Genomic DNA, 22,632 nt, shown 5'->3' with positions numbered 1-22,632 from the left:
TAATAAATGTATTTTCATGAGAAATAAATTAGTTTTTCTTTAATTACATCTTCTTTTTTTGACAGCAGTAGAAAAAAGTCCAAAATTTTAATTGCCATTCATTTTCATCCAGTTTTTAATTAAATTCATTTTTATGGTTTTTATATCTGACGACTACCTATAAGTACTCTAATTAGCACGGAGTATATTCTAGCGACATGTGTAAGCAACTTTCGTAAAGTTTAGATATTCAAATTCTCCAGTGTGTAATTTTTAGCTGCAATAGTTATTTTTGATCATCAGATAAGAGGTTGTCATATTCAACAAGACACATTTTATCTCTGTGTAACGTCACATAATCTGCCACCACCAAAGCTCTGTTGTTCACCACACAGGCAACCATTACCTGGTAGCAGTCTTTAAAACTTTGCAGTAAAAGCCACTACCCAGTAGCATAGGGAGGAGGCGGAGATGGCAAACATCTTTCCATCCGTCATAGCGAACTGCTGACTGCGCCCTGCTGCCGTATCCAACACACATGACATTGCTTCACCTCGACAGGAAATTTATTCATATCCTTACGTTTTTCACCGCTGCCTTTTGGTTCCTGTGTGCATAGACACGGACAGAGGAGCGCCAATCATTCGTGGCAATTCTGTTTCATCATCGAATGATTTCCACGACTGACGATGCTGGCATATCTCCCACCCAGAGATGGTAGTGCTCACGAATCGCATAGCACCATAAAGCCGGCCACAGCACCAGCAGTCACTCCTGAAGCACTGAAACCACTATGACACTCTGTGGTCGCAGCGACGTGATGACAGTCGCTTTTGCATCATCAAGTCGCGTGCAAAATAAAAGGAAACCTGGCTGAAGGTGCAGGACACAGTTGATGGCGACAATCTACTAAAGCGCCTTCTTCCTGACACTACCTCTCCATCAACAGCTACCTCGTGCAAGTCCTTCGAACCTCAGCGGGAGACGACCAAACGCCTTTGCAGAAGTGTGTGACACAATGTTAAATTTGATGTGACGTGCAATTGAGAGGATCTACCCGTTCCCGTTCCATTGCTCCCCTATCTGGCCAGTTGCGCTCAAGGTGTAGGAACGCTCCAATGACGTTGATTTGCAGGATTACAGGGTGGCCTAGTGATGGAATTAATATATTTAAACTCTAGTTTTGATTCTGTCGAAGTGAGTTTTGTATGATCGTAATAAGGTTTCAGAGGATGTATAAATCTAAATCCTTTCGATTGGAGTTTAATTTAATAATTTGTCCCTATACAACAAACACCCTGTTGTTGGACACCTTTTGATCAGTAGAGATGTGCATGCGGCAGAGGCTCGAATGAATCGTACCATGTTCGGCTGTTTGAACTGGTTCTGGAGATGTGTTGAGTGGCAAATTAAATTCATTATTCGTTACTGCATATGTGTATACATGTTTGTTGAGCACTGCCATCGAGCAGCCTTTCAAATTAGAGACAACTTTCTTTGATCCCAGCTTTCTGATGGTCCAGTGGCTGGTCGTGTGCCGATGAAACCGCAATTTGTGAATTGATTTCTACTCAGCACATATATTTGTATGTGGTGATATCCTCGTACCGCTTTTATTTATGCAGGGCTTGGTTTGGTATGATGATCTCTGCCTGCTCAGTGAGGCTAGCAGGAAAGTAATTGAACCAACATTAAAGGAATCGGTTTTAAATACTTAAAACAACCTAGATTGCCAATGTCGGCTGCGCTGCATATCATAGCAATTTGTGTAAGAGCTTCCGATTCCGAGTAGGTTCATACCAAATTCTGTTAGAATAAAACTTCACGTTACGAGGGATTGTTCACCACTGAGAATACGAATTTTCGAGCTACCAAAACTTGGTGCAGCGTTCGAATGCATACATTAATATATCTATTGATCTCATTCTGTGGCACCTGCCAGCTAATCATCTGTCCGCCTGTGGAAACTTTCCACCAATCGTGAGGAATAGATCCCTCATCCACCATCCATGTCGCAAACCCGGAGGGTATGAATTGTTAATAAGTTTTACAAACCGGCTCCCAGCTAGTCTAGTGCTCTGCAGCATTCGAAAACAGAAGTACCGGCATATTTTGGGGAACAAAAAAAAAAAGAATCACCTCGCGAAACCTATCATATTTCTTAATGGGAAAAGTTTCCAGTCGGTTGGCTTGTGTGCTTCCCAGCTGCCGGAAAATTTGAAATGTGTATCTAAAGTTTTGACAGAATTGGCGGCCCGTCGCGATTATCACTGGGGCTGACTCCAATGCTGACGTCATTTGCCAGACCTCGTGGGGTGGGTGCGTGGGGGAGAAATTGAAATTCATCTAGCGCTCATCCCTGCATCCTCCATTTTGATCATCCTGCTGTGGTGAGGATTGTGTTGGTGATGGTCTAATGAGATGTAGCCACAATCAGAACCCACAGAGAACCGCAACCGGCCGCGTCCTTTCATTCGATGCGGGTAGGCCAATCAATTGTTATTACTTTATCGAAGTTATGCTTATACTGAGTGCGGGACATGTCTTGAGTTTGGTCAGCATGGGCATAGGCTTTCGCAGGAACGGCAGACAAACAGACCGGAACGTGCTTACCATGCGGCTGTATTAGCAATTTATCGTTCTATTGACATTCCATTCGAAACGTTTTGACAATGAGCATCACGACGACGGGATCTCGTTAATCAGATGGTAATGGGTGCGCACTATTCGCGCGTAACAAAGCTGCAATGTTTGAGCTTTCGCTGTGCGATTCGATGACACGTCCGGAGTGGTTGTCATGTTTTGTTAAGTAGCTCAATAGCCGCATTATGTATTACTAGATAATATCTCTACGGTTTCCAGTACAGATATATAGCATATGTTGGAGATGGATGGCTCGGACACTGTGAAAAATGTCTGCTTTGAAATGTCAATTGTTATTTATTTTCTCATCATTATAAATCTCATTTTTCAACATGTTGTAAGCCAATTTCAGCAGAATGCGAATTAAACATGTAGTTTTTTCTGGGATAATTCAGTGTAAATATGACCTACGACAGGTCAATATATACGACAGAGCCTCTGTAGTATGATCTGAAACCAAAATAGAGGTATGTCCTATACTAATTTCAATCAGGCATTGAAAAAAAAACACTCTGCCTTTAGGGAATAACACAGCATGCAACGAGTATGAACTTCATCCCCAGCTAAGCTGCTTATTGTTGAAAATATGAGAATCCCAGAAACGATTTACTATTTGAGAGTAATTGTTCGCATCGGGTCTAGGATGGCTTTTATGGCATGTAAGATTACTGTGGCACAACAAATTAGAAAAAAGTTTTGGGTCGAAATAAAGTAGACAAAAATACTTGTTATTTGACTTGTTTTTTTTTTTGTTGGTAACAAAGCTTACTAATATTTATTCAGAATTTGTTTTGTGTGTTTTGATAACGCTTTAAAATCTTTTTTAAAAGTTGATTCTGAATCCGTCTTCTTCCTGGTTGCACAGCAAATTGTCCAGATGGGAACTGCATATAACATAGCTAAATATGTATTTGTTTGGTAATTAACAGTTTATTCTTAAGACAAAGTCTGTAATCTTTGTTGCTGAGAAGATATGAGCATTTTAGATACCTATTGCTTTTTAATTGGATATTCCCAATGTGCTCCTTGAAAGTAAGATTCTTATCATTATCATTAGCCCTGAGTATTTAGCCTAATCAGACCAATCTGAGATCGCACCGTTCATCTTATCAATATAGTGATTGGGGGGTCTGAGAAATGAAACTCTTGGTTTATGAGAGAAAATAAATAATTGTTGAGAATCCTAAGAATGAGGAAAATACTTCTAATTTTTTTTTGCATATGACATGAAAGATTTTTTCCTTTCACCGCCTGATTGTGAATCAGGAAGATAAGAAGTAAAAATATTATATTAAATTGGGTCCTAGGTACGTCCTTAACCCTTTATAAGGCCGTGGAAACTGCGTTAAGAACTGACACATGTTTAGTAAAATGTGAAAAAATGTGAATATTAACCCTAAATTAACATTGCACACTTCCAACAGTTTCAGAAAACTAGAAGTGTTGCAAGATTTCACTGGTGGCAATATAAGTTGCTACTGTCTCATAAAGAATTAAGGGTTTTAAATAGTTAACCTGAGTAGTACGTTCAGTCAAGCAACTTTGTATCATTTATATGATGTAAAGAAGAAAACTGAAATTTGACATTTCAGGTATTAAACCTTTATGACAAGCACCTTTTCGGCCCTGCAACCAAACGAAGAAGGTTTTGTTACTTTTGTGCAACATTTTATTACTTTTTGTGTCTTATGACTGCGCATTAGACACAAAAAGTAATAAACAACAATTAACAACATATTTGACGGCTACACGCTTGTATTTGTTTTAGCAGGAGAACGTACGACCAAGAATTAAAATGCATGTGTTATCGAGACTTCGCTGTATTTGTATTGATGCAACGATCAGGTTATTTTCTGTTCCCTTCATTCACACATAAGCAGAATCACACCGGTCAGCCTCCAATGTCTTGCTTGTAAGAAAGCAAATTTTTGTGTTTTTCGCAAACGCGGTTTACAGATCGTGATGTGATTTTGAAACGCATATGAAGTCTTTAAAATCATCAACTTTGCATGCTGTATGACGGAGAAAATGATTAAAAAAAGGTCATGTAATATTTTTTCTCTACTCCGTATGCGTAACAAACAAACTAATACAAGCACATCGGATGAATTGGAGCAAACATTACTAGAACAAGATACCTGACTCTTGCAGAATTCATCACGATTGTCGCGTGAGCAAAAGTCGAACTAATTTATACACTGTTAATATGATGTATACTTAACGTCAAAATCAACTGACGACAAGGCCGAGGCATGACTGCTGAAAGGTGAAACAATTTTTTCAGTATCCATGTGGACGACTGTACGGTGCTGCCATCCGAATAATAATGTGTACGAATGTTTAGTTCTCAAACATGAAACATTCCGGAAGAATCAAGAATTATCGGCGCATCATTTAAAATTAAGCGTACCATCAGAACTTCCTGATAACCGCTATGAGCACGCTCTACAGCCAAGTTTTCCACTCTTGCCGAGGTTAATAAAGCAAAAATCGGGTGCCCCAGTAAACCTGACCATATGCACAATGGTTCTGAAACCTGGCTTGCGACATATCAAACTTTAAGTTTTGGTAGAATTGGACCTGAAAATAACTATAACCCCTTAATATGAACCCCAACTCTGACAGTCAATTTCACACTTTTCTTTCTTACTTTGAAGTGCAAAAAATTTGGCAATAGCAAAGCAAAGCAAAACCTCGGTGCTACATTCCGATTCGGAACTTGACATTCTGTTTGTTATATACAGACTTCGCAGCCAACCGTTAAGTGTACAGGACAATTGCGGGGTTAGCGCTACGATCCTGCTGACACTAACAAGCTCTCTCGAGCCGAGACTCGAACCTACGACGACTGGGAGACAATAGCATTAAGTGCAAAAAATGACCATATCATTAATCTGCATTTTATCTTAAGCGCCGAACTGACCAAACTGCTACACGCGCGGTAAAAATCGTTAAAATTCTGTCCACGTGGTATGTGGATGGCCCCTTACTTGACTGGAAAAGAATATTATTGCTTTTTAAGAAAGAGATTTGATACCAAAGGGAGCATTTTTCGTTATTGCTTTCCAGGGAAAAATTTGCGTGTATGTCCAGGAGAGCAGCTCCAGTGGATTAGCCTTCACTCACTGCAACGATATGAATGAAGCTGTGACAAAATTTACTACCATTATTCACGAACTGATTGATTGATATGGTCCTCGTCGCAAGCCCAGCTGGGAGAATGGGCACTTGACTCATCTCAATCGTTTATGAAAATCAGCTCTCCGCGCATACCAAAAGTTGCAAGAATCCTGCCAACCGATTTCGCTTTATCTCTGCAAGTGGATTTTATAATGCGGCAAACGAAAAAATTCCAATATCTCTCGGCAGTCTTAGACTAATAACCCTCAAACTGCAAGATAGTGCGAGTCGTACTGATATGTTTGATTCAACATGAACGGTTCCATTGGTACTATTTAATAAATTCCTAAGATTCAACAAATACTGCAGGATAACGTATCAAATCAATTAGATTTCTTCCGCATTTAAGCAGTTTCACCTCATTTTTGACGAATAATTAAAATGCTTCAAAAAATAATCTATGTAAAGAAAATTATAAATTATTTACCAAAACCAGACCAAACCAGACAAACTTTATACATAATGAGGCAAAATCTAACACAAAAACTCACCACTGTGCATTAATTATATTCTGTTCAACGGTTTCGATTAATAGAGTTCTGTTTGCCTATTCCACATCAAAAACCGTTCGCCATATATCAAATGCGGTTCTCGCCAAGAACCGGTCGCAATATGCTAATAAAATGGTTTTACTGGCGCGCTTCACCACTTGTGTGACGCATTGATAGAAAACGACAAATCTCAATCAGACCGAACCGAGCCAAAACGGCCATTAGCCGCCGCGTCAGTTCACACCGTTTATTATACACAAAGAGCGTGGCAATAAAGTTCCCCAAAAGTAGTTGTCATTCCGCAGGCAAGGTTCATTCCGAATCATCTGTGCGTCTGTTCACGTTCGGATTGTCATTCACTGGATAACAGTTTCGCTTAAGTAACCAACTTGGGATTAATATTGACAGTGGCTGCTTCACTAATGGCTTCCATTATTGGTTATTCCGGGATTTCCGCGTGTTTGTTTCTACGTGTTGCGGGCTACAGCACCAATCTTGCATACAAAATATAATGTTTTGCGTAAAACTGGTTTTCATTTTCTCATGGCTAAATAAAACTTTCGCGGTTCCCTGTATCACTTTCATCTATATTTGGCAACATTTTTGACGATGTTCGGATACACCTGCTGGGCAGCGATTTTTCTTGATAGAAAATCAGTATGCTGCAGTGTTTCGTATCCGATCACTTGAACGCTGGTGGTGCGACCTAGCTCCTGGCCGAGCTGCTTTACATCCATCGGATGGACGACACTGTCCAGATCACCATAATGGAGCACCGTCGGGGTTGTTATCCTGTTAAGTGGATAATCCGGTGGTTGTTCGGAGCCATACATTTGCTTGTTCAATCGGGAACCGTAGTCGTACTGTCGAAATCGACCGGATAGGATCAGTTGACCGTAGTGCTCTAGCTGCTTCCGGGTGCTTCCGTTGACGTAATTATTGACGTGCAGTTGGGCGTAAAGCCAGGGTGCAAACAATCGAACATTGGTTAGCGTTTGAGCTATGGGTTTGTAAGTACTGTGGCCCATGAATGCCGCCGGGGCCATCAGGTTCAGCGAGATGACTTTCGCACCATACTCGGGACGTTCGGCAAGCAAAATCAGTGCAGCCGTCGATCCTTCCGAATAGCCGATGAGGTGGAGGCGTTTCTGTTTCGAAATGCTCAGGACGGCATCTACCATACTAGCAAGGTCGTAGTATCCAATCTCGTGAAAACTGAAGTTCCAAAATTCAGCGGAAGTGTTTTTGATGCTGGTGTGTCCAGAACTTTCCGATGAAAGTCGAGAGTTCGCGAGCCAAACCTCGACTCCATTCGATAACAGTTGCAAAGGAAGATTCGAGTTGAGTATCAACCAGTCTGCCGAGGTTTGGCGATTTCCATGCTGCAACAATGCGACCGCTCGTACCGTAACTAGTGGTTTCAAACGAAACAACGTAAGACGATATCCGTCCACTGTTGTTACCCGGTATCGATCGGCATTTATTCGGTACTGTGTGATGTAGTCTTCCTTGGAAACGAAGACAAAGAAACATTCACGTTAACTAATTATGCACAAACAAGCTCTGGTTAATAACTCACTGTACTGGGACGTCCCGAACCATTCTCAGCCGCTGCTCTACGTGCGTTGAAAAGCGCAAATACTAGCACCAAAGTAATGACCCCTCCTACTGAAGACATCTTTCACAATCGACTGACCGGTTCAAAAGTAGCGACGATTCGAAAACTGTAGTAAGCAGACTCGCGAACGGCGACACCACTGCTGTACGCTCTGTTAAAGAACTGGTTTCTCGGTGCCGCCGTTGCGTTGGTCACAATGCGGAGTAGTGGAGATTCTCTCATAGCAGGTTACCAGTCTACGTCATACGTTGTTGTTTATCCGAACTGAACCAAAAGTCACACTCGCTCGCTAAAGTTTTTCTTCAGAACTTGTTCTAAGGTCAACTGAAATTTAATTTCCTGATTGATGCCGGTGCAATCCATCAAGACACCCATCGAGCCATAATTATCATTGGCAACAGCAGCCGCAGCAGCAGCCACGGCATTAGATTAGAATACACAGCGAGCAGTAATTGATCTTCAGATTAGTTTAAATGCCATTTTTGGTCCACTTTTCGCGAAGGTAAACACTACAGCCCAACCAGATCCCGGAAGAAACGGTTCTCAAATAAAAACAGTCATTACCTGAAATAGACGCAAAGCTCAGCGAGCGTGTCATTGTTGCTTTTACCTTTGTTTCTTCGTTTCTTTTTTCAAGCTGTACATCCATATACACAGCTGATGATCAGTATGTACAACAGCAACCTTGTGTGGTTTAATATTCTCTTGGTCACTGTTGTAAGCCGGAACATGCCCGGACGATTTCTTGATGTTTTGATTAGACGCTAATATTTATATCAAAGTTATCATGGTTCACAAGTGTGAAAGGCACTGTCTGAGGTTTCGCTCTACAAATAAATTGTCATTCTCTAGCATGAGCCCGTTGTGTTATGCTGAAAAAGTGCACCGCCATCCATTATTGGACTAAACTGGTGTCTGCCTCAGATTAGCATAAAGCAACACAGCATTCCGAGCAGGCAGGGTTGACAGCCGCACGTGGCAGCTGCTTTAGTCACGATGAAAAATATGGCTAATTTGTTAAATTTCCGGTCCAACACAAGTTCTCCCACGGTTGCCGCTTCCCTTGTCCTTAAAAAAGCCAAACTCATCTTCGATAGAACGGTGACACGTGCCTGTGCTTTAGAGGCGGTATCACGCTGAGTACTAAAAAGGACAACATTTTGTATCAGCAAGTTTTTTGACACCACCACCGGGGGTTCATGGACATGGAAGCATGATGAGTAAATAGTCGTTACTAATTTTTATCGGCTTCACAGCCCATCCGGACGTTTTTGCGCAGTCTTCCAATTTATTTTACTCTCATCTCAACATATTCAAAATGCGATATTCGCCTAGCAAGAACAAAGCTGACTACAACCTTCTTACCGCTCTGACGACATCGAAATACAGTTAAATCCGAAATTAAACGCTCATCCGAATGCGTAGGAATGGTGGATGAGAAGCCGTTCATTCCATTTCTGGCTGACGTTTTTTGGTTTACGTTGTTTGTTTTTTTTTTTTATTGTTTTTGCTTTTTATTGTTCGCATCAGGTCTACGGTAGAATCCGCTCAAGCTGATTGAATAATTAATTAATAATGAAAGCCCTGTCGGCTGGCGGTATTACCGGCTGATGAAATGGTTGCAAAAAATGTTGGCTGCTTCACCGGAAGAACGCTTTAAGCGTTGGCTATTTTAAGAAAATTTGAACAATTTTGTCAACTTATTGAAACAAGAGCAATTTAAATTGAATTATAAATTTCGAAAACAGCAAAGCTAAGAGATCTATAGGTTTTATTTACAAACTGTGGATTTTCATTTACTGAAGAAAAAGTAAATGATAGACCACAGTTTCAATTTTCAATTTTCACAAACTACGAATCACGAAACAAAATCAAACACTTAAAGTCGAGGTGTGAGTTTTTTATCAGAATATCTGTTTATTAGATACAGTCTGTCGAGATTCCGAGATTTTCAGATTAATACCACAATCCTAATGATTCCAACGTTCTCTGCAATCCGCGAAACCAAAAAGTACAGTACATCGATCTCAGAACTCAAAGTAGATAGCCTCATAATTAGAATTCAGATTTTTTTGCACAAAACTGCAACTCAAAAACGAATACACTAATCGAAAGTTGTGTATTTTGTCATAAAAGTATACACCGTTCAGAAATATTAAAAAAATCACACCTCAAGGTAAAATATAACTCACAATTAACAACTCAGAATCTTAGAGTTTTATAATCAAAACACAAAATAAGGAACTGAGAATTTCGATCGCAAGATAAATTCTAAAACACATGAACTTATGAATTGCTCGTACACATGAGTCTTCTAAACCAAGAACTCCGTGCTTAAGCTCAAACTTAACATGCGAAGATCAGGACTCAAAAATCAATTCGCAAAACGCAGGGTTCATAGAACCAAATAAAAACTCAGAGCTCGCAATTTAAAGCAGTTTGAAAGAGGTAGCGAAGAAAGCTCAAAACAGTGAACGTACAGAAAGTAACATTCAAAATTCTCACACACACAATTCAATTTAAAATATTTAAATAAAATTTAAATTAGGGTGACAGCGAAAAGGGTCATGTCAAATTTCAAAAACCAATCATATACATTTGGCTAATGTCCACGGTCCATAAATTTTTTTTAGAATTTATATGGGCAGTTGTCCACGGAGGGGGAGAGGGGGGGTTCAAAATCGTTAAAAATCTGTCCACGTGGTATGTGGATGGCCCCTTATATATCTAAACATTAACCCTCTCCCGCTCACAAGGTTTATCATTAAAATTTATAACTTCACGAGAAAATTCAAGCTGAACACTTTGTAGACTAACTAAAATTACTGTCAACTGTAGTATTTTGAAGAAACATGCCCAGTGATGCTCTGAGGCAGCATATAAAAGTTTATGGAACAATCGTAAGCACAACAAACTATTTTATGTCAAGATATGATGATTATAATTCTTGGTGCTCTAGAGTCACCATGAGCGGGAAAGGGTTAACAGATATTCAACATCACAAAACATATATGTATAGAGCAAAATCGCCCCAAATATATCGACCATTTTTGATTTCAATGGAACTTTGCACACGTATTTGGCTTAGCAAACTGAGCATTTTTCACAGATTGAGAGATTAGACCCATGAGTTATTTTCTAAAAAGGCGTATGCATTTTGGCGTAGGTTTTTCTCAAAGTATTGTAGCTCAGACACCGTTGGTTGTATAAAAAACTGTCTGAGAATGAGTTGTTGAGAATTAATGCCTCATAAAAAATACATCATGAAAAAAAAAAAGTTTTTGACTAAAAAAATTTCAATAGAAACTAAATTTCAATTAAAAAAAAGTGTTGTTTTTTTTCTAATTCTCAACTTTTTGAGATATTTAATATTTTGTGACAATTTGGAAAATTTGGCACAGAAGAAATTTTTTTTTACAGCGCATATATTTTTTCTAGTACCGCAATTTTATTACCTACAACAGCGGTTCTCAACCTGGGGTACGCGTACCCCTGGGGGTACTCGAAAGCCTTCAGGGGGTACGCGAAAGAAAAATCAGTAATGGCGGACAAAGCAATTATTCTCTATAATACTTCATTTGTTGGTCAATCTAGCCCTTAAAACATGACTGTAGCAATCAAACAAGCTACAGTTTAATTTGGAACTTTACTCAGACTACCACAACATGAATTACCATTACTCTCTCCCACTCTGCAAGAACATTCAAAGCCAGGGGGTACAATTGATATGAAAAATATCGCCAAGGGGTACGCGGACAAAAAAAGGTTGAGAACCGCTGTACTATTACCTTTGTTATACTAAACAAAGGTTATAAAATCGGTCGAAAAACGCAAAATAGATCCAAGATCTGGAGGGCCGAATCGTATACACCATTATACTCAGCTCGACGAACTGAGCAATGTCTGTTCGTGTGTATGTGTGTGTGTGTGTATGTGTGTGTGTATGTGTGTGTGTATGTGTGTGTATGTATGTTGTCTGTATGTATGTGCCGCAAAATACTAACGCACCTTTCTTACAGAACGCAATATCCGATTTTGATGATCTTATACGCAAACGAAAGCTACTGTGCTCCCCCAGAATGCTACCGAGTGGATTTTCGATTAGTGGCTTAGTTCTCAAAATATTGATCAAAAAGTATTTTTTACATAAGATATTTAACTTTCAAGGCAAAATGAATGGCATGGAGAGCCATGTGTTATACAACAATCGACTCAGATCGACGAACTGAACAATTTCTGTATGTATGTGTATGTGTGCTTGTATGTAAAAAAATATGTTGTTTATGTGTATAGTATATCAGAATCAAAAGAAATAAATTACAAAATAAACGCTCATTTTACAGAACGCATATTCCGATTTTGATGTTCGCATGCTCAAATGAAAGCCCCGGAGCTCTTTGAAAATCATACTGAGTGCGGTTTTTTATTGGTTGCTTGAACTGTAGAGTTTTGACCAAAGTATATTTTAGACATGGGATATTCTATTTTCTGGATAATTTATCTCTCTCTCCATGCTTTTCCTTCTTCTGTATCCCTCTTTTTTCGTATCGCTATTTATTTTTCAAAGGAAAGCAACAATGATCGACAACTTCGCATAATTTTTACACTTTTCGTAGTGCGTCTTAACTGGTGTAAATAAATTAATTTTAGAGCAAATTGCAATGCTTACTCAGCTTCTTTTCTTGTTTGCGAAGCTTCCGTCCACACTTTCTTTAAAATACCTATATAATCAATTGTACGTTGAACCCAGATTTGCGAAAAATAAGAAGCTTTTACAGCTTTCGGGGAGCATTGAAGCAAAACCTGATCCCACAGTGTGCAAATGTAACACAATAAGCGATGCAGATATTGCAGATGCAGAAAACATAAAAAAAATCGCTGTTTTGTTTGCAATGCTACGTTTTGAACAGCTGGAAAATTTTTCAGTTGAACTTTTATTTGATGTTTAATATTAGGTTCTAAATATACTTTTAACTCGTGACCAAGAATTTAAAAAATTGTGAACATCGTGATGCGATCATTTGTAGTTTGGATGAAACTGAACTTTACATGGCTATACACGTTCACTAGTGTGCGCAGGTGGAAAGTCACTTATTCCTATGATATGATACTAGGGTTTGCAATCCCGAGAACGATTTCCCGGGAATTGCCTTTTCTCAGGATTCCCGGATCCCGGGAATAGGAATATTGATTCCCGGGATCCCGGGATTCCCGAGCTCCTCGGAAAATTTTCCATACAATATTGCAATAAAACTAAATATCGTATCAAAACACGAAACTTACGTCGTAGATGTGTAGAGCAGCTCCATAGTGTGCCTTATACGAATCAAATATTTGCTTGAAACGACGATCAATATTTGCTTGCCGTGTAATATCAAATTACTTGCTTAATTTATTTGTCAAAAATATATGCTATCTTATTCAGTAAACGATAAATTAGGAAATGTTTTCTTCGTCTCATGTATTTTTTTGCTAGTGAGTTCACTACTGAGCGGATAGTTGCTTGATTTTGTCTTTGTTTATTGATAGGCTGACCAGATTTTCTCGGGATAAAACGGGACAATTGGGTTCAAAAAACGGGACACATGATATAACTTTTACTAACAAAAGTATGCAAACAATTATTCGTTGCTCTGATGAAATTTTCGTAGAAGAGTGTGATTTTTTGCAATAGGTTCTTAAAGTTTGTCACTTGCATGATCGAGATTTCGACTAATAATTATCATCGTCTCATCTTCAATCGCGACTTCTTCGTTAGACACAAAGACACAAAATGTACTTAGGAGGAATATTTAAAAAATCCTGGCTGCTTGTAAACTTATTCTCAATTCAGGAAAATTTCAATCAAGAAAAGAATTTTTCAAGGAGTATCCGAAAACGGTACAAAATAGCAAAAAGACGGGACGGTTAAAAATAGTTGAAAAAACGGTACTGTCCCGTTCAAAACGGTACGTCTGGTCAGCCTATTGATTGACAAAAAAATTTGAAACCTGTAAATTGATAAAAAAAAAATTGAAACCAGTAAATCAATGCGACCAGAAATGAATAAATTAATAAAACTCAGTCATTGTAACTTAGATTGTGGCCGCGATTTCACATTAATTACGAAGGCATTCAAATGCTCTAAATTCTGGTTGCCAAACACTCAGCTTTATCTTCAACAAACTAAAAGTATTGGACTCTTCAGTTTCTAATGAAATGTAGCAAGAGCTGGAATCGGTGATTTAGAAGTATTTTAGAAATCAGGCAACAGCGGTGATTCAGCGATCTTAAGCAAAGTTTTTTAGAAGGAAACTACATTATTTGGGCCTAACGAAAAATTATATGCGGAACTGAGGCGATTGATAGACGATTGTTCATGAATTTCTGGAGTGAACTTGAATAAATTTTATTCTTCAATTGATAATTAAATTGTAAGGGATTGTTTGAAACTTTTTATTAATAAACTTTATTTGAAATCTCATTTTTGCTAAGGATTTTTTCCTTTCCCGGTTCCCGGGAATTCCCGGGAAATAAGATTTTTCATTCCCGTTTCCCGGGAAATCTATTCTCGGGAATATTGCAAACCCTATATGATACACTACGCTCATATAAGATATAAATATTGGTTTCTAATTAAGACAAAGTGCAAATATGTTATTCCATTTCTCGTTATCGCAGGAAGTTTTATAAAATCTTTACTTCGGATTTTATCGTACAGCCTAGGCCTTCCTAAAAACCAAATCTCTGAAATGTCGCGAAAACCTTCATTTTCAGATTATGCATTTGAGATAGAATTGAATTGACAACTTTCGTAAATGGTTATATTTTTTTCTTTGTAATGCTGATCTGAGGTTAGTAGAAGTTTGCTTCATTCCGTAAAAAAGACTTTATGCTGATTCATAATTCTAGGTCTTGCGATTTCTGAAAATAATGCGAATGTGGTATTCAAACCTGGATTATGGGGAATTAAAAAATTAGAACTGCCTCGAACTAACAATATGTATGTTGCTGTTGCTGTGCTGTTCTAGTATGAAATCAGCATCTTTGTTATCTATTACTATTTACTGTTTACTGTTTCTGTTTATTTAAAAAAAAATATGTTGCTTCTATCCAGCATTTAAAAATTGGTTCTCGATTGAAAAAATAATTTTCATATGCCCCAGTGATAACATCCATAATATTTGCGAAAACCACGTCAAGCTATAGTTCACAGATCGTCTTTGGTTAACCTTCTGAAAATTATCTTTTGAACTTGATGAAAATGAAGATTGGACTGATATGCGATTATAGGCAGCCTCATAAGTATACAATTATAGTTAGTATAACAAAGGTTTCTGCACCACTAGGTGGATTAATTTAGGATTTTTACAGTGCATTTACAGTGCATAGGTATTTTGTTGGAAGAACTAAATTATTATCTAAAACTTCGTCGAAGTGATCCCCGTAACTCTGTGGTTAGTGATGTCGATCGACTAGCTCTCCCCCATGGTTTTCATATCGGGTTTGATTCCCGATTAAGTCGAGGATCTTATTGAGTTGGAAATTTTCTCGACTCAGCATGCCCCAGTTTGTCGTTGCGATCAAACAAACGGTATTTGCTCTAAAATTATTTTCATCATTAATAAGGCACAGAAAATATTTTGAAAGTTGAATTTTTTGTTAGTACAAAGAGCATTATACTGACATCAAACCGAGATAAATCTCCCAGCTGGTCTCGAGGTACGATGCTGGCCTAACAAGCCAGTCGTCGTAGGTTCGAGTTCCGGCTCGGGAGAGACTGTTAGTGTCATTAGGATCGTAGCGCTAGCCCCGCAATAGTCCTGTACACTTAACAGTCGGCTGCGAAGTCTGTGTGTAGTAAAACAGAAGGTCGAATTCCGATACGGAATGTAGCACCAAGGCTTTGCTTTTTTTGAGCCGAGATAAGAGTAAAGTGTATAAATAAACAGAAGGTCGAGTTCCGAATCGGAATGTAGCACCAAGGCTTTGTACTCGCAGTCTCCCGTGTAATGATGATGATGGTCCCACCTCATACCCCTACATCGGTTTGAGCTGGACGATTTATCTATATGAGATATTTTTAAAAACACGCAACGTAACCAGTTGGCAAACAAATAAAGGGACTGGTTTTTAATTTCAGACGAAGTAACCCTTCTAATGAATACCAATAATTTACAGAAAAATTGACGAATTTCGAAAATTATCTGGACTTGATTAGGAATTGAAACTAATGTTTAAAAGCGTTCACTAATCAGAATTGGTACTAGATATTGATTAAGAACTACGAGAGAGATCCAAAGACACTATAACGAGCTCTACAGATCACAGGCAAACTCAAGCTCTTACAGTTTTCGCTCCAAAACCTATTTTAATTCGTGAAAACAGATGAATTGCTAAAGAGAAAGTGAAATAATTTCGAAAATATTACAAACCAAAAAGCAATTTGACAACCCGATATACTTTTTATCTCCATTTCAGGGGTTTAAATCTGACGTACTCAATATCAAGATTATCTATGTCAGTCTACGCGCTCGTGACTCAAACATGTGTAGCCGACTCTTTTTTTACTCTACTATTTAATATGATATAACTATATTCAAACAAAAAATCCATCATAATCAATGAAAATAATAACTTAATGTACCAAATAAATTAACAAAAATATTTCAATTTTACAATCTTCTTTATAAATTTACAAAAAATCTATGCTGTCTACAAAACAGACTTTATGTGTTAAATACAAAGCTGTTTAAACTCTGCTATTGTTGCTGCACGTTTTACTTGCCTGGGCATCGAATTGAAAAAGTCCAGCATAAAACTCGAGGAAGTGTATCTATTACATTCTAATATTAATCGCATAATTCTATTTTGTAAACGTTGCAATCTCAATATTTGCGTATTGTTTGCCAGGAATAAAATGGATGAACGGAAATCTATATGTGGTGAAATAATTGACTTGTACAATTGAACTCTACTACTAACAGTCAATTCATTCTTTAACCGGCACAAGACACCGTATTTTTTGATGACATTATCAATTTGAGACTTAAAAGTTAATCTGTCTTCAATAATTACTCCAAGATACTTTATTTCATTTACGCGATCAATCGTCTCACCATCAATTTCAATATTTACGTCTAGTCTGGAGTTGGCTGAAGAAATTATCAAGTACTTTATCTTACTAATGTTTAACTTTAGTTGCTTGAAGTTTAACCAATTCGCTAGATGATGTAAATCTTGGTTTAGAAGTGCTACAACAGCAAGCGGATGCTTCGCTGCAATGAACAGTACAGTGCCATGAGCGAATTAATTAATATCACAGAACCGTAAAACTCGCTTCATGTCATTAATGTAAATAATAAATAAAAAGGGTCCTACAACACTTCCTTGCGGTACACCAAGTGTATTAGCAATGGAATCCGAATCAAAATCGTTAGAACGAGTCTAGCACACAAATAGTTTTCAAATCATTTGTATGCTGTCTCTACGATACCAAAGCGCTCCAATGTTTGTAACAATGAAGGCCTGGAAATTGTTTCAAAAACGCGTTTTAGATCCAAAAAAAAAACCTCAAAAATAGTTTCTTTAGCCTCGATTTTTTCCTTCCATTTTGCTAACGCCAGATTCAAAGCAGACTCACAAAAGTGACCCTCTCGATAACGTGATTGCTCTGGAATTAGCAAGTTTTTACTGTTTAAATAATTCATCAGCTGGCCTTTTGCAACAAGTTCCAATATTTTCTCTAATGTGTGCAACATGTTAATGGGACGGAACTCTTCGGTTTTATCCGTTCTAGTAATCTTGGGGAGCGATTCCATCCAAACTTCAGGCACGTGCCCCGTTTGTAATGATTCATTAACAAAGTCCAGCAGGTCGTGTCCAATGACATGAAAGCAACCTTGTATTACTTTTGCGTTGACATTGTCGATACCAGCCGATCTTTCCAAAGACAAACAAATGACATCGGATAAAAGCGAAAATTCCCTTGAGCTCAAACTGGAAAAAAAAATGAAAAAATAAAAGATTATGGCCGCTACTATGAATTTTGGAGCTACAAGCCAAGTAGGAAGTGCGTAAAGTTTTCAGAGATTTGACGGAAGTTTTCTCGTAAGTTAACGTAGAAGCGACGAACCCGGTGAGCATTTACTCTGTGGTTTTTTGACGCTTCTGGCTTCAAATGATTTTCCTTTTTTTAACTTTGACGTTTTTCACTTTTCCATGATCAGATAACCATCAATGTCATGCTAACCTTTTATAGTTTTCATTAAAAAATAAGTCGGGATTCTAGAAAAAATACAAAAAGCACAAAATGGCATCATTGGTATGAAACAGTAATAGTGATTTTAAGTTAATTGGTACAAATAAAAAAAAATCAATATCATTGTCGACAAAATAGAAACAAAAAAAAAACAAAACAAATGACAGATTGTAATATAAATTAGAACTTTTTTCTCTAGATCAACGTTATCTAACACTTTTCAAAAAAGTTCATTCCCTGCACAACGAAAATAATGTGTTGTCAGCAAAATTATAACATTATCCTCTTCTGTAGAAGAACAAATGGGTGTCCTTTGCACAAAAGCGACGACACATTTATGGAAACTTAAATGGATGAATTCAGATAGCAGTCTGCGAAATAGATGATCCTTTGCTCAAGGGACATCCGTATCAATCATTTGAAACCTTTTTACTTCTTACTTTTTTGCGTCATCTACCCATTTCATTCATTGCTTCCTTTCTTTACTGTGCCGTTTGCGATGCAAATTTATTGTCAATTATGAGATAATCTTTGAGAGTCTAGCGATTGAGAGAGCTTTTTATTCAGCCCGCAAGGATATTCTCAGGGAGAAAAATTATTCAATGAAAAATTTGACTCGAAACGGAATAATTCTTATTTAATTTAAATGCTATAAATATTTAATTCGTGACAGTGCCTTTTTTCAGGTAAAATTTTCCCTCTAGCCTATCAAGAAATGGCAACCGTTGATAATAATCTACTCCCAGTAGCTTATCATTCTGTACGGTTTCAGTGCACCAGCCGGCCGCAGCGAACAATCTTACGTCGCGAATCGTCCGTTCCGAAGGACAACGTCTTCACCAATGATGATTTATAGGCCACTGCGGCCAATTCATCGCTCCACTGGGGGCGGTGGGATCCATATTCACGCTCGTGTTTCCCACGGCAAGGGAGAACGATTTTCATAAATCTTTTAATAGTCATGTCCTCGGTGGCTGTGTTCCTTCGTTTTGCTGCAGAAGAAAAGCGAGACAAATGTATGAATGCTTCTTTTGTTCGCAGTACACAAATTCAAGCAGCACCAGGTCTGACAGTTCTTGTTCCGGTGCTTTTGAGTGGGAATAAATCGTTTCTAGATGTGTGATCTTCGTTTGAATAACAGCTGATCGGAGTTAAAATTTGACCACCACTTGAGAAAGCAAGCAGCGGGTTCCCGCTGTTCTTGTCTAATCTATTTCACATTGAAATCGGTGTTATCGCCGCACAACTCTTCGCACTTCGTGAGTAAGCTCGTTTAAGCTGATAAGATGCCACGATGACCGAATTCGGGACGGGCTTCGTTTGTTGGCACTGCAGGGAATACGGGTGAAACACGCTAGGTTATCCAGTGCACACAAACATCGGTACTCTGCCCTGCACAAATTGAGACACATTGTAATACTAGCTTGCGAAAGCACTTTATCTTTTGGGTTTGCGTCTAGCTAGCCTAGGCTGGAGCGCTGATAAGAGTACTGTTGTTCGCAGCACATAAACACCATCGAGGGTTGTTGATGACGATGATGGCACCGAAATAACAGCGAAATTTTGCACGTTTAAAGTTCAATTTTCATCCAGTACTTTGTAGTACACACTAGTCAAAAACAACGATGAATGATAAGTTCGATGGCTGTGAAAGTTTTGTCCTATCAACTAAATTGCAAGAAACACGAGCCCATTTTTCCGGTCAGAGTCGCCATAGAAAAGAGTTCACTCGATTCGATTCGCATTGGAGTTCTCTAGTCGTATTGTTATTGTTGTTATCACTGGTCGATATTTTTTTGGAATAATTTTGGCAGCGATTTCGGTTTGTAGAATTAAACGGTTAGCAGCTTGTTACAATCTTTAAATATACTTGGCCAGAATACAAGGTGGGCCGAGTGATATTTTTTTCGCCGATCGAAACGCAATAATTTTGTTTGTGTGAAAATGTGATTTCGTGGTTCGACGCAGCGAAGATTAATCAGTGCCATGGTGCGCACCTGACGCGATGCTTTTATGGTGTACAGTTTATTGGTGGTTGTGTTGCGAGCTTCTGTTCGGCGTGGAAACCAAGGCAGCTCTGGTGTGCTGTAAATAAGTTTTTAATTCAACGTGAAAGGAAAAAAGCGTGGCCAGGATGTGGATGCTGGATTTCGTTGATACCGGGCTGTATCATACACCGCCCTATCTGGTCGTTCCGCTGTTGGGTCCTGAAAGTTAGTATTTTTGTTTCGGGTTTGTGAAGCGGAGTTTTTTTAATTATATCGGGAAAGTTTGCTTCGTTGTGTGGCTCTGTGCTGTGCTGCTTAACCTCCGACGGATGCGGGCTAGGGAGCGATAATTGCATTATGGCGGTACCGTTGTGAGATGATCATTACTGATGGGTGGTGACTAAGTTGAGTGAGTTGTTTTGGGGCGGTGTCGCACTGCTGCAGTTTTGATGTGATATGTTTATGAGCAAACTTTGGAGTGAAATTGGAGGTGATTCGTTGATGCATTACTAACTTTTATATTAGACTTATTTATTAACCGTTGTATTTAGATAACTCAGATGATAGTGGTGGCTATAACTAAAACGTTTCAGCTATCTGTAGAAATGAAAAAATGCGAGATCGATCGAAAGAATTCTACAGGGTCAAGGATGAGCAGAGTAATGACAGAGATGAAAAGAAAGCGATCGAAAAAATGAATGCAAAGCATTAAAGATAATAAGGATTGTAAAAGAGCAACTATTCACCAAGAAAGATTAAACAATTGCATAAAAATTTAAAAAAATAATAATACAATATTTTTCTCCATAGCATTTTTGAGAATTTTCAAAGCATTTATGAATTCGGCTAGCAGCGAAAAGGGCCATGTCGAATTTTGAAAACCGACCATGCACATTTTGTTTTTTGGCCCAAATAAAAAAATGATCTGTGCAAAATTTCAGCTCAATCGGAAATGATTTAGGAATGACTCAAAGCGCTTGAAGCTGGGATTTTTCGAGCCTCGAAAATCTACCAAGGGAGGGAGGAGTAAACGAAATTGGGAAAATCGAAACTTTTGTTCGATGCGAAATGACTTAAAAATGCATAAACCATCGAGATCTGGTGTTATCTCGGAAACAAATTTTTGACCGGAAATCGACCTTCTGGGCAACCGAAAACAATATGGAATATTCTATAGCTGGCTTCTAAAATGAGTCACAACTCGTACCAAACCAGATGTATTTTGTTTTAGAGTTCATTAGGTATCTTACACTTGATTTCCATTAGCGTTTATTTTTTCTAGGGTGGTTACAAACACAGTTAAAATTTAATTCGAAAATGTTTAGTAGGAAAAATGCACATATTTATTTACCTATTTGACAACTTATACTTGATGTATCAAAAAAGGTACAACTAGTTTTCGTAATGGTGGAGGCAACTACGAAAACCACGAAATTTTATGATATTTAAAGGAAAAGGGAAACCCAACCTCTTACAAATTTTTTCGCGATAAGATTAAGAGAGAAAGAATCGCGATGAAATTGAGAGAGAAAGAAAGAGAGAGAGAGAGAATAACGATGTGATTGAGAGAGAAAAAATCGTAAGGACTTTGAGAGACAGCGAGATAGAGAGAATTACAATAAGATTGAGATGGAGAGTTAATCCCGACCAAATTGAGAGAGAGAGAGAATTCCGACAATATGGAGAGAGAAATTCCAGATGACATTGAGATGATATCACGATGATATTGAGAGAGATAGAATCACGATGATATTGAGAGAGATAGAATCACGATGATATTGAGAGAGATAGAATCACGATGATATTGAGAGAGATAGAATCACAATGATATTGAGAGAGATAGAATCACGATGATATTGAGAGAGATAGAATCACGATGATATTGAGAGAGATAGAATCACGATGATATTGAGAGAGATAGGACCTCGACGATATTGAGAGAGAGAGAGAGAGATAGAGAGATAGAGAGAGAAATAGAGATAGAGATAGAGAGAGAGAGAGAGAGAGAGAGAGAGAGAGATAGAGATAGAGAGAGAGAGATTGAGATAGAGAGAGAGATAGAGATAGAAAGAGAGATAGAGAGAGAGATAGAGAGAGATAGAGAGAGATAGAGAGAGATAGAGAAAGAGAGATAGAGAGAGATAGAGAAAGAGAGATAGAGAGAGATAGAGAGAGATAGAGAGAGAGATAGAGAGAGATAGAATCACGATGATATTGAGAGAGATAGGACCTCGACGATATTGAGAGAGAGAGAGATAGAGAGATAGAGAGAGAAATAGAGATAGAGATAGAGATAGAGAGATAGAGATAGAGAGAGAGAGAGATAGAGATAGAGATAGAGAGAGAGAGATTGAGATAGAGAGAGAGATAGAGATAGAAAGAGAGATAGAGAGAGAGAGAGAGAGAGAGATAGAGAAAGAGAGATAGAGAGAGAGATAGAGAGAGAGAGATAGAGAGAGAGATAGAGAGAGAAAGATAGAGAGAGATAGATAG

At 38.3% G+C, this 22,632-nt stretch overlaps 2 protein-coding genes across 4 annotated transcripts in view; one reads left to right on the top strand and one right to left on the bottom strand.

Annotated features, from left to right (window-relative positions):
• The window catches only part of LOC129720396 (lipase 1-like), a 36,676-nt gene extending 28,674 nt beyond the window's left edge, over positions 1-8,002 (bottom strand). Inside the window, exons 1-2 of the mRNA XM_055671870.1 lie at positions 7,873-8,002; positions 6,230-7,801 (exon numbers count right to left, since the gene is read on the bottom strand). Coding sequence (XP_055527845.1) covers positions 6,875-7,801; positions 7,873-7,971 — 1,026 coding nt within the window. The 5' untranslated portion in view covers positions 7,972-8,002 and the 3' untranslated portion in view covers positions 6,230-6,874. The remainder of the gene's footprint in view (positions 1-6,229; positions 7,802-7,872) is intronic.
• Positions 1-22,632, top strand: part of LOC129720389 (atypical protein kinase C) — a 261,544-nt gene that overhangs the window by 140,267 nt on the left and 98,645 nt on the right. The window lies entirely within an intron of this gene.

Source organism: Wyeomyia smithii, chromosome 2 (genome assembly GCF_029784165.1).
Source record: "Wyeomyia smithii strain HCP4-BCI-WySm-NY-G18 chromosome 2, ASM2978416v1, whole genome shotgun sequence".
Lineage (NCBI taxonomy): Eukaryota > Metazoa > Arthropoda > Insecta > Diptera > Culicidae > Wyeomyia > Wyeomyia smithii.
The sequence above is the reverse complement of the archived record's forward strand: the minus strand, read 5'-3'. Positions and strand labels throughout refer to the sequence as shown.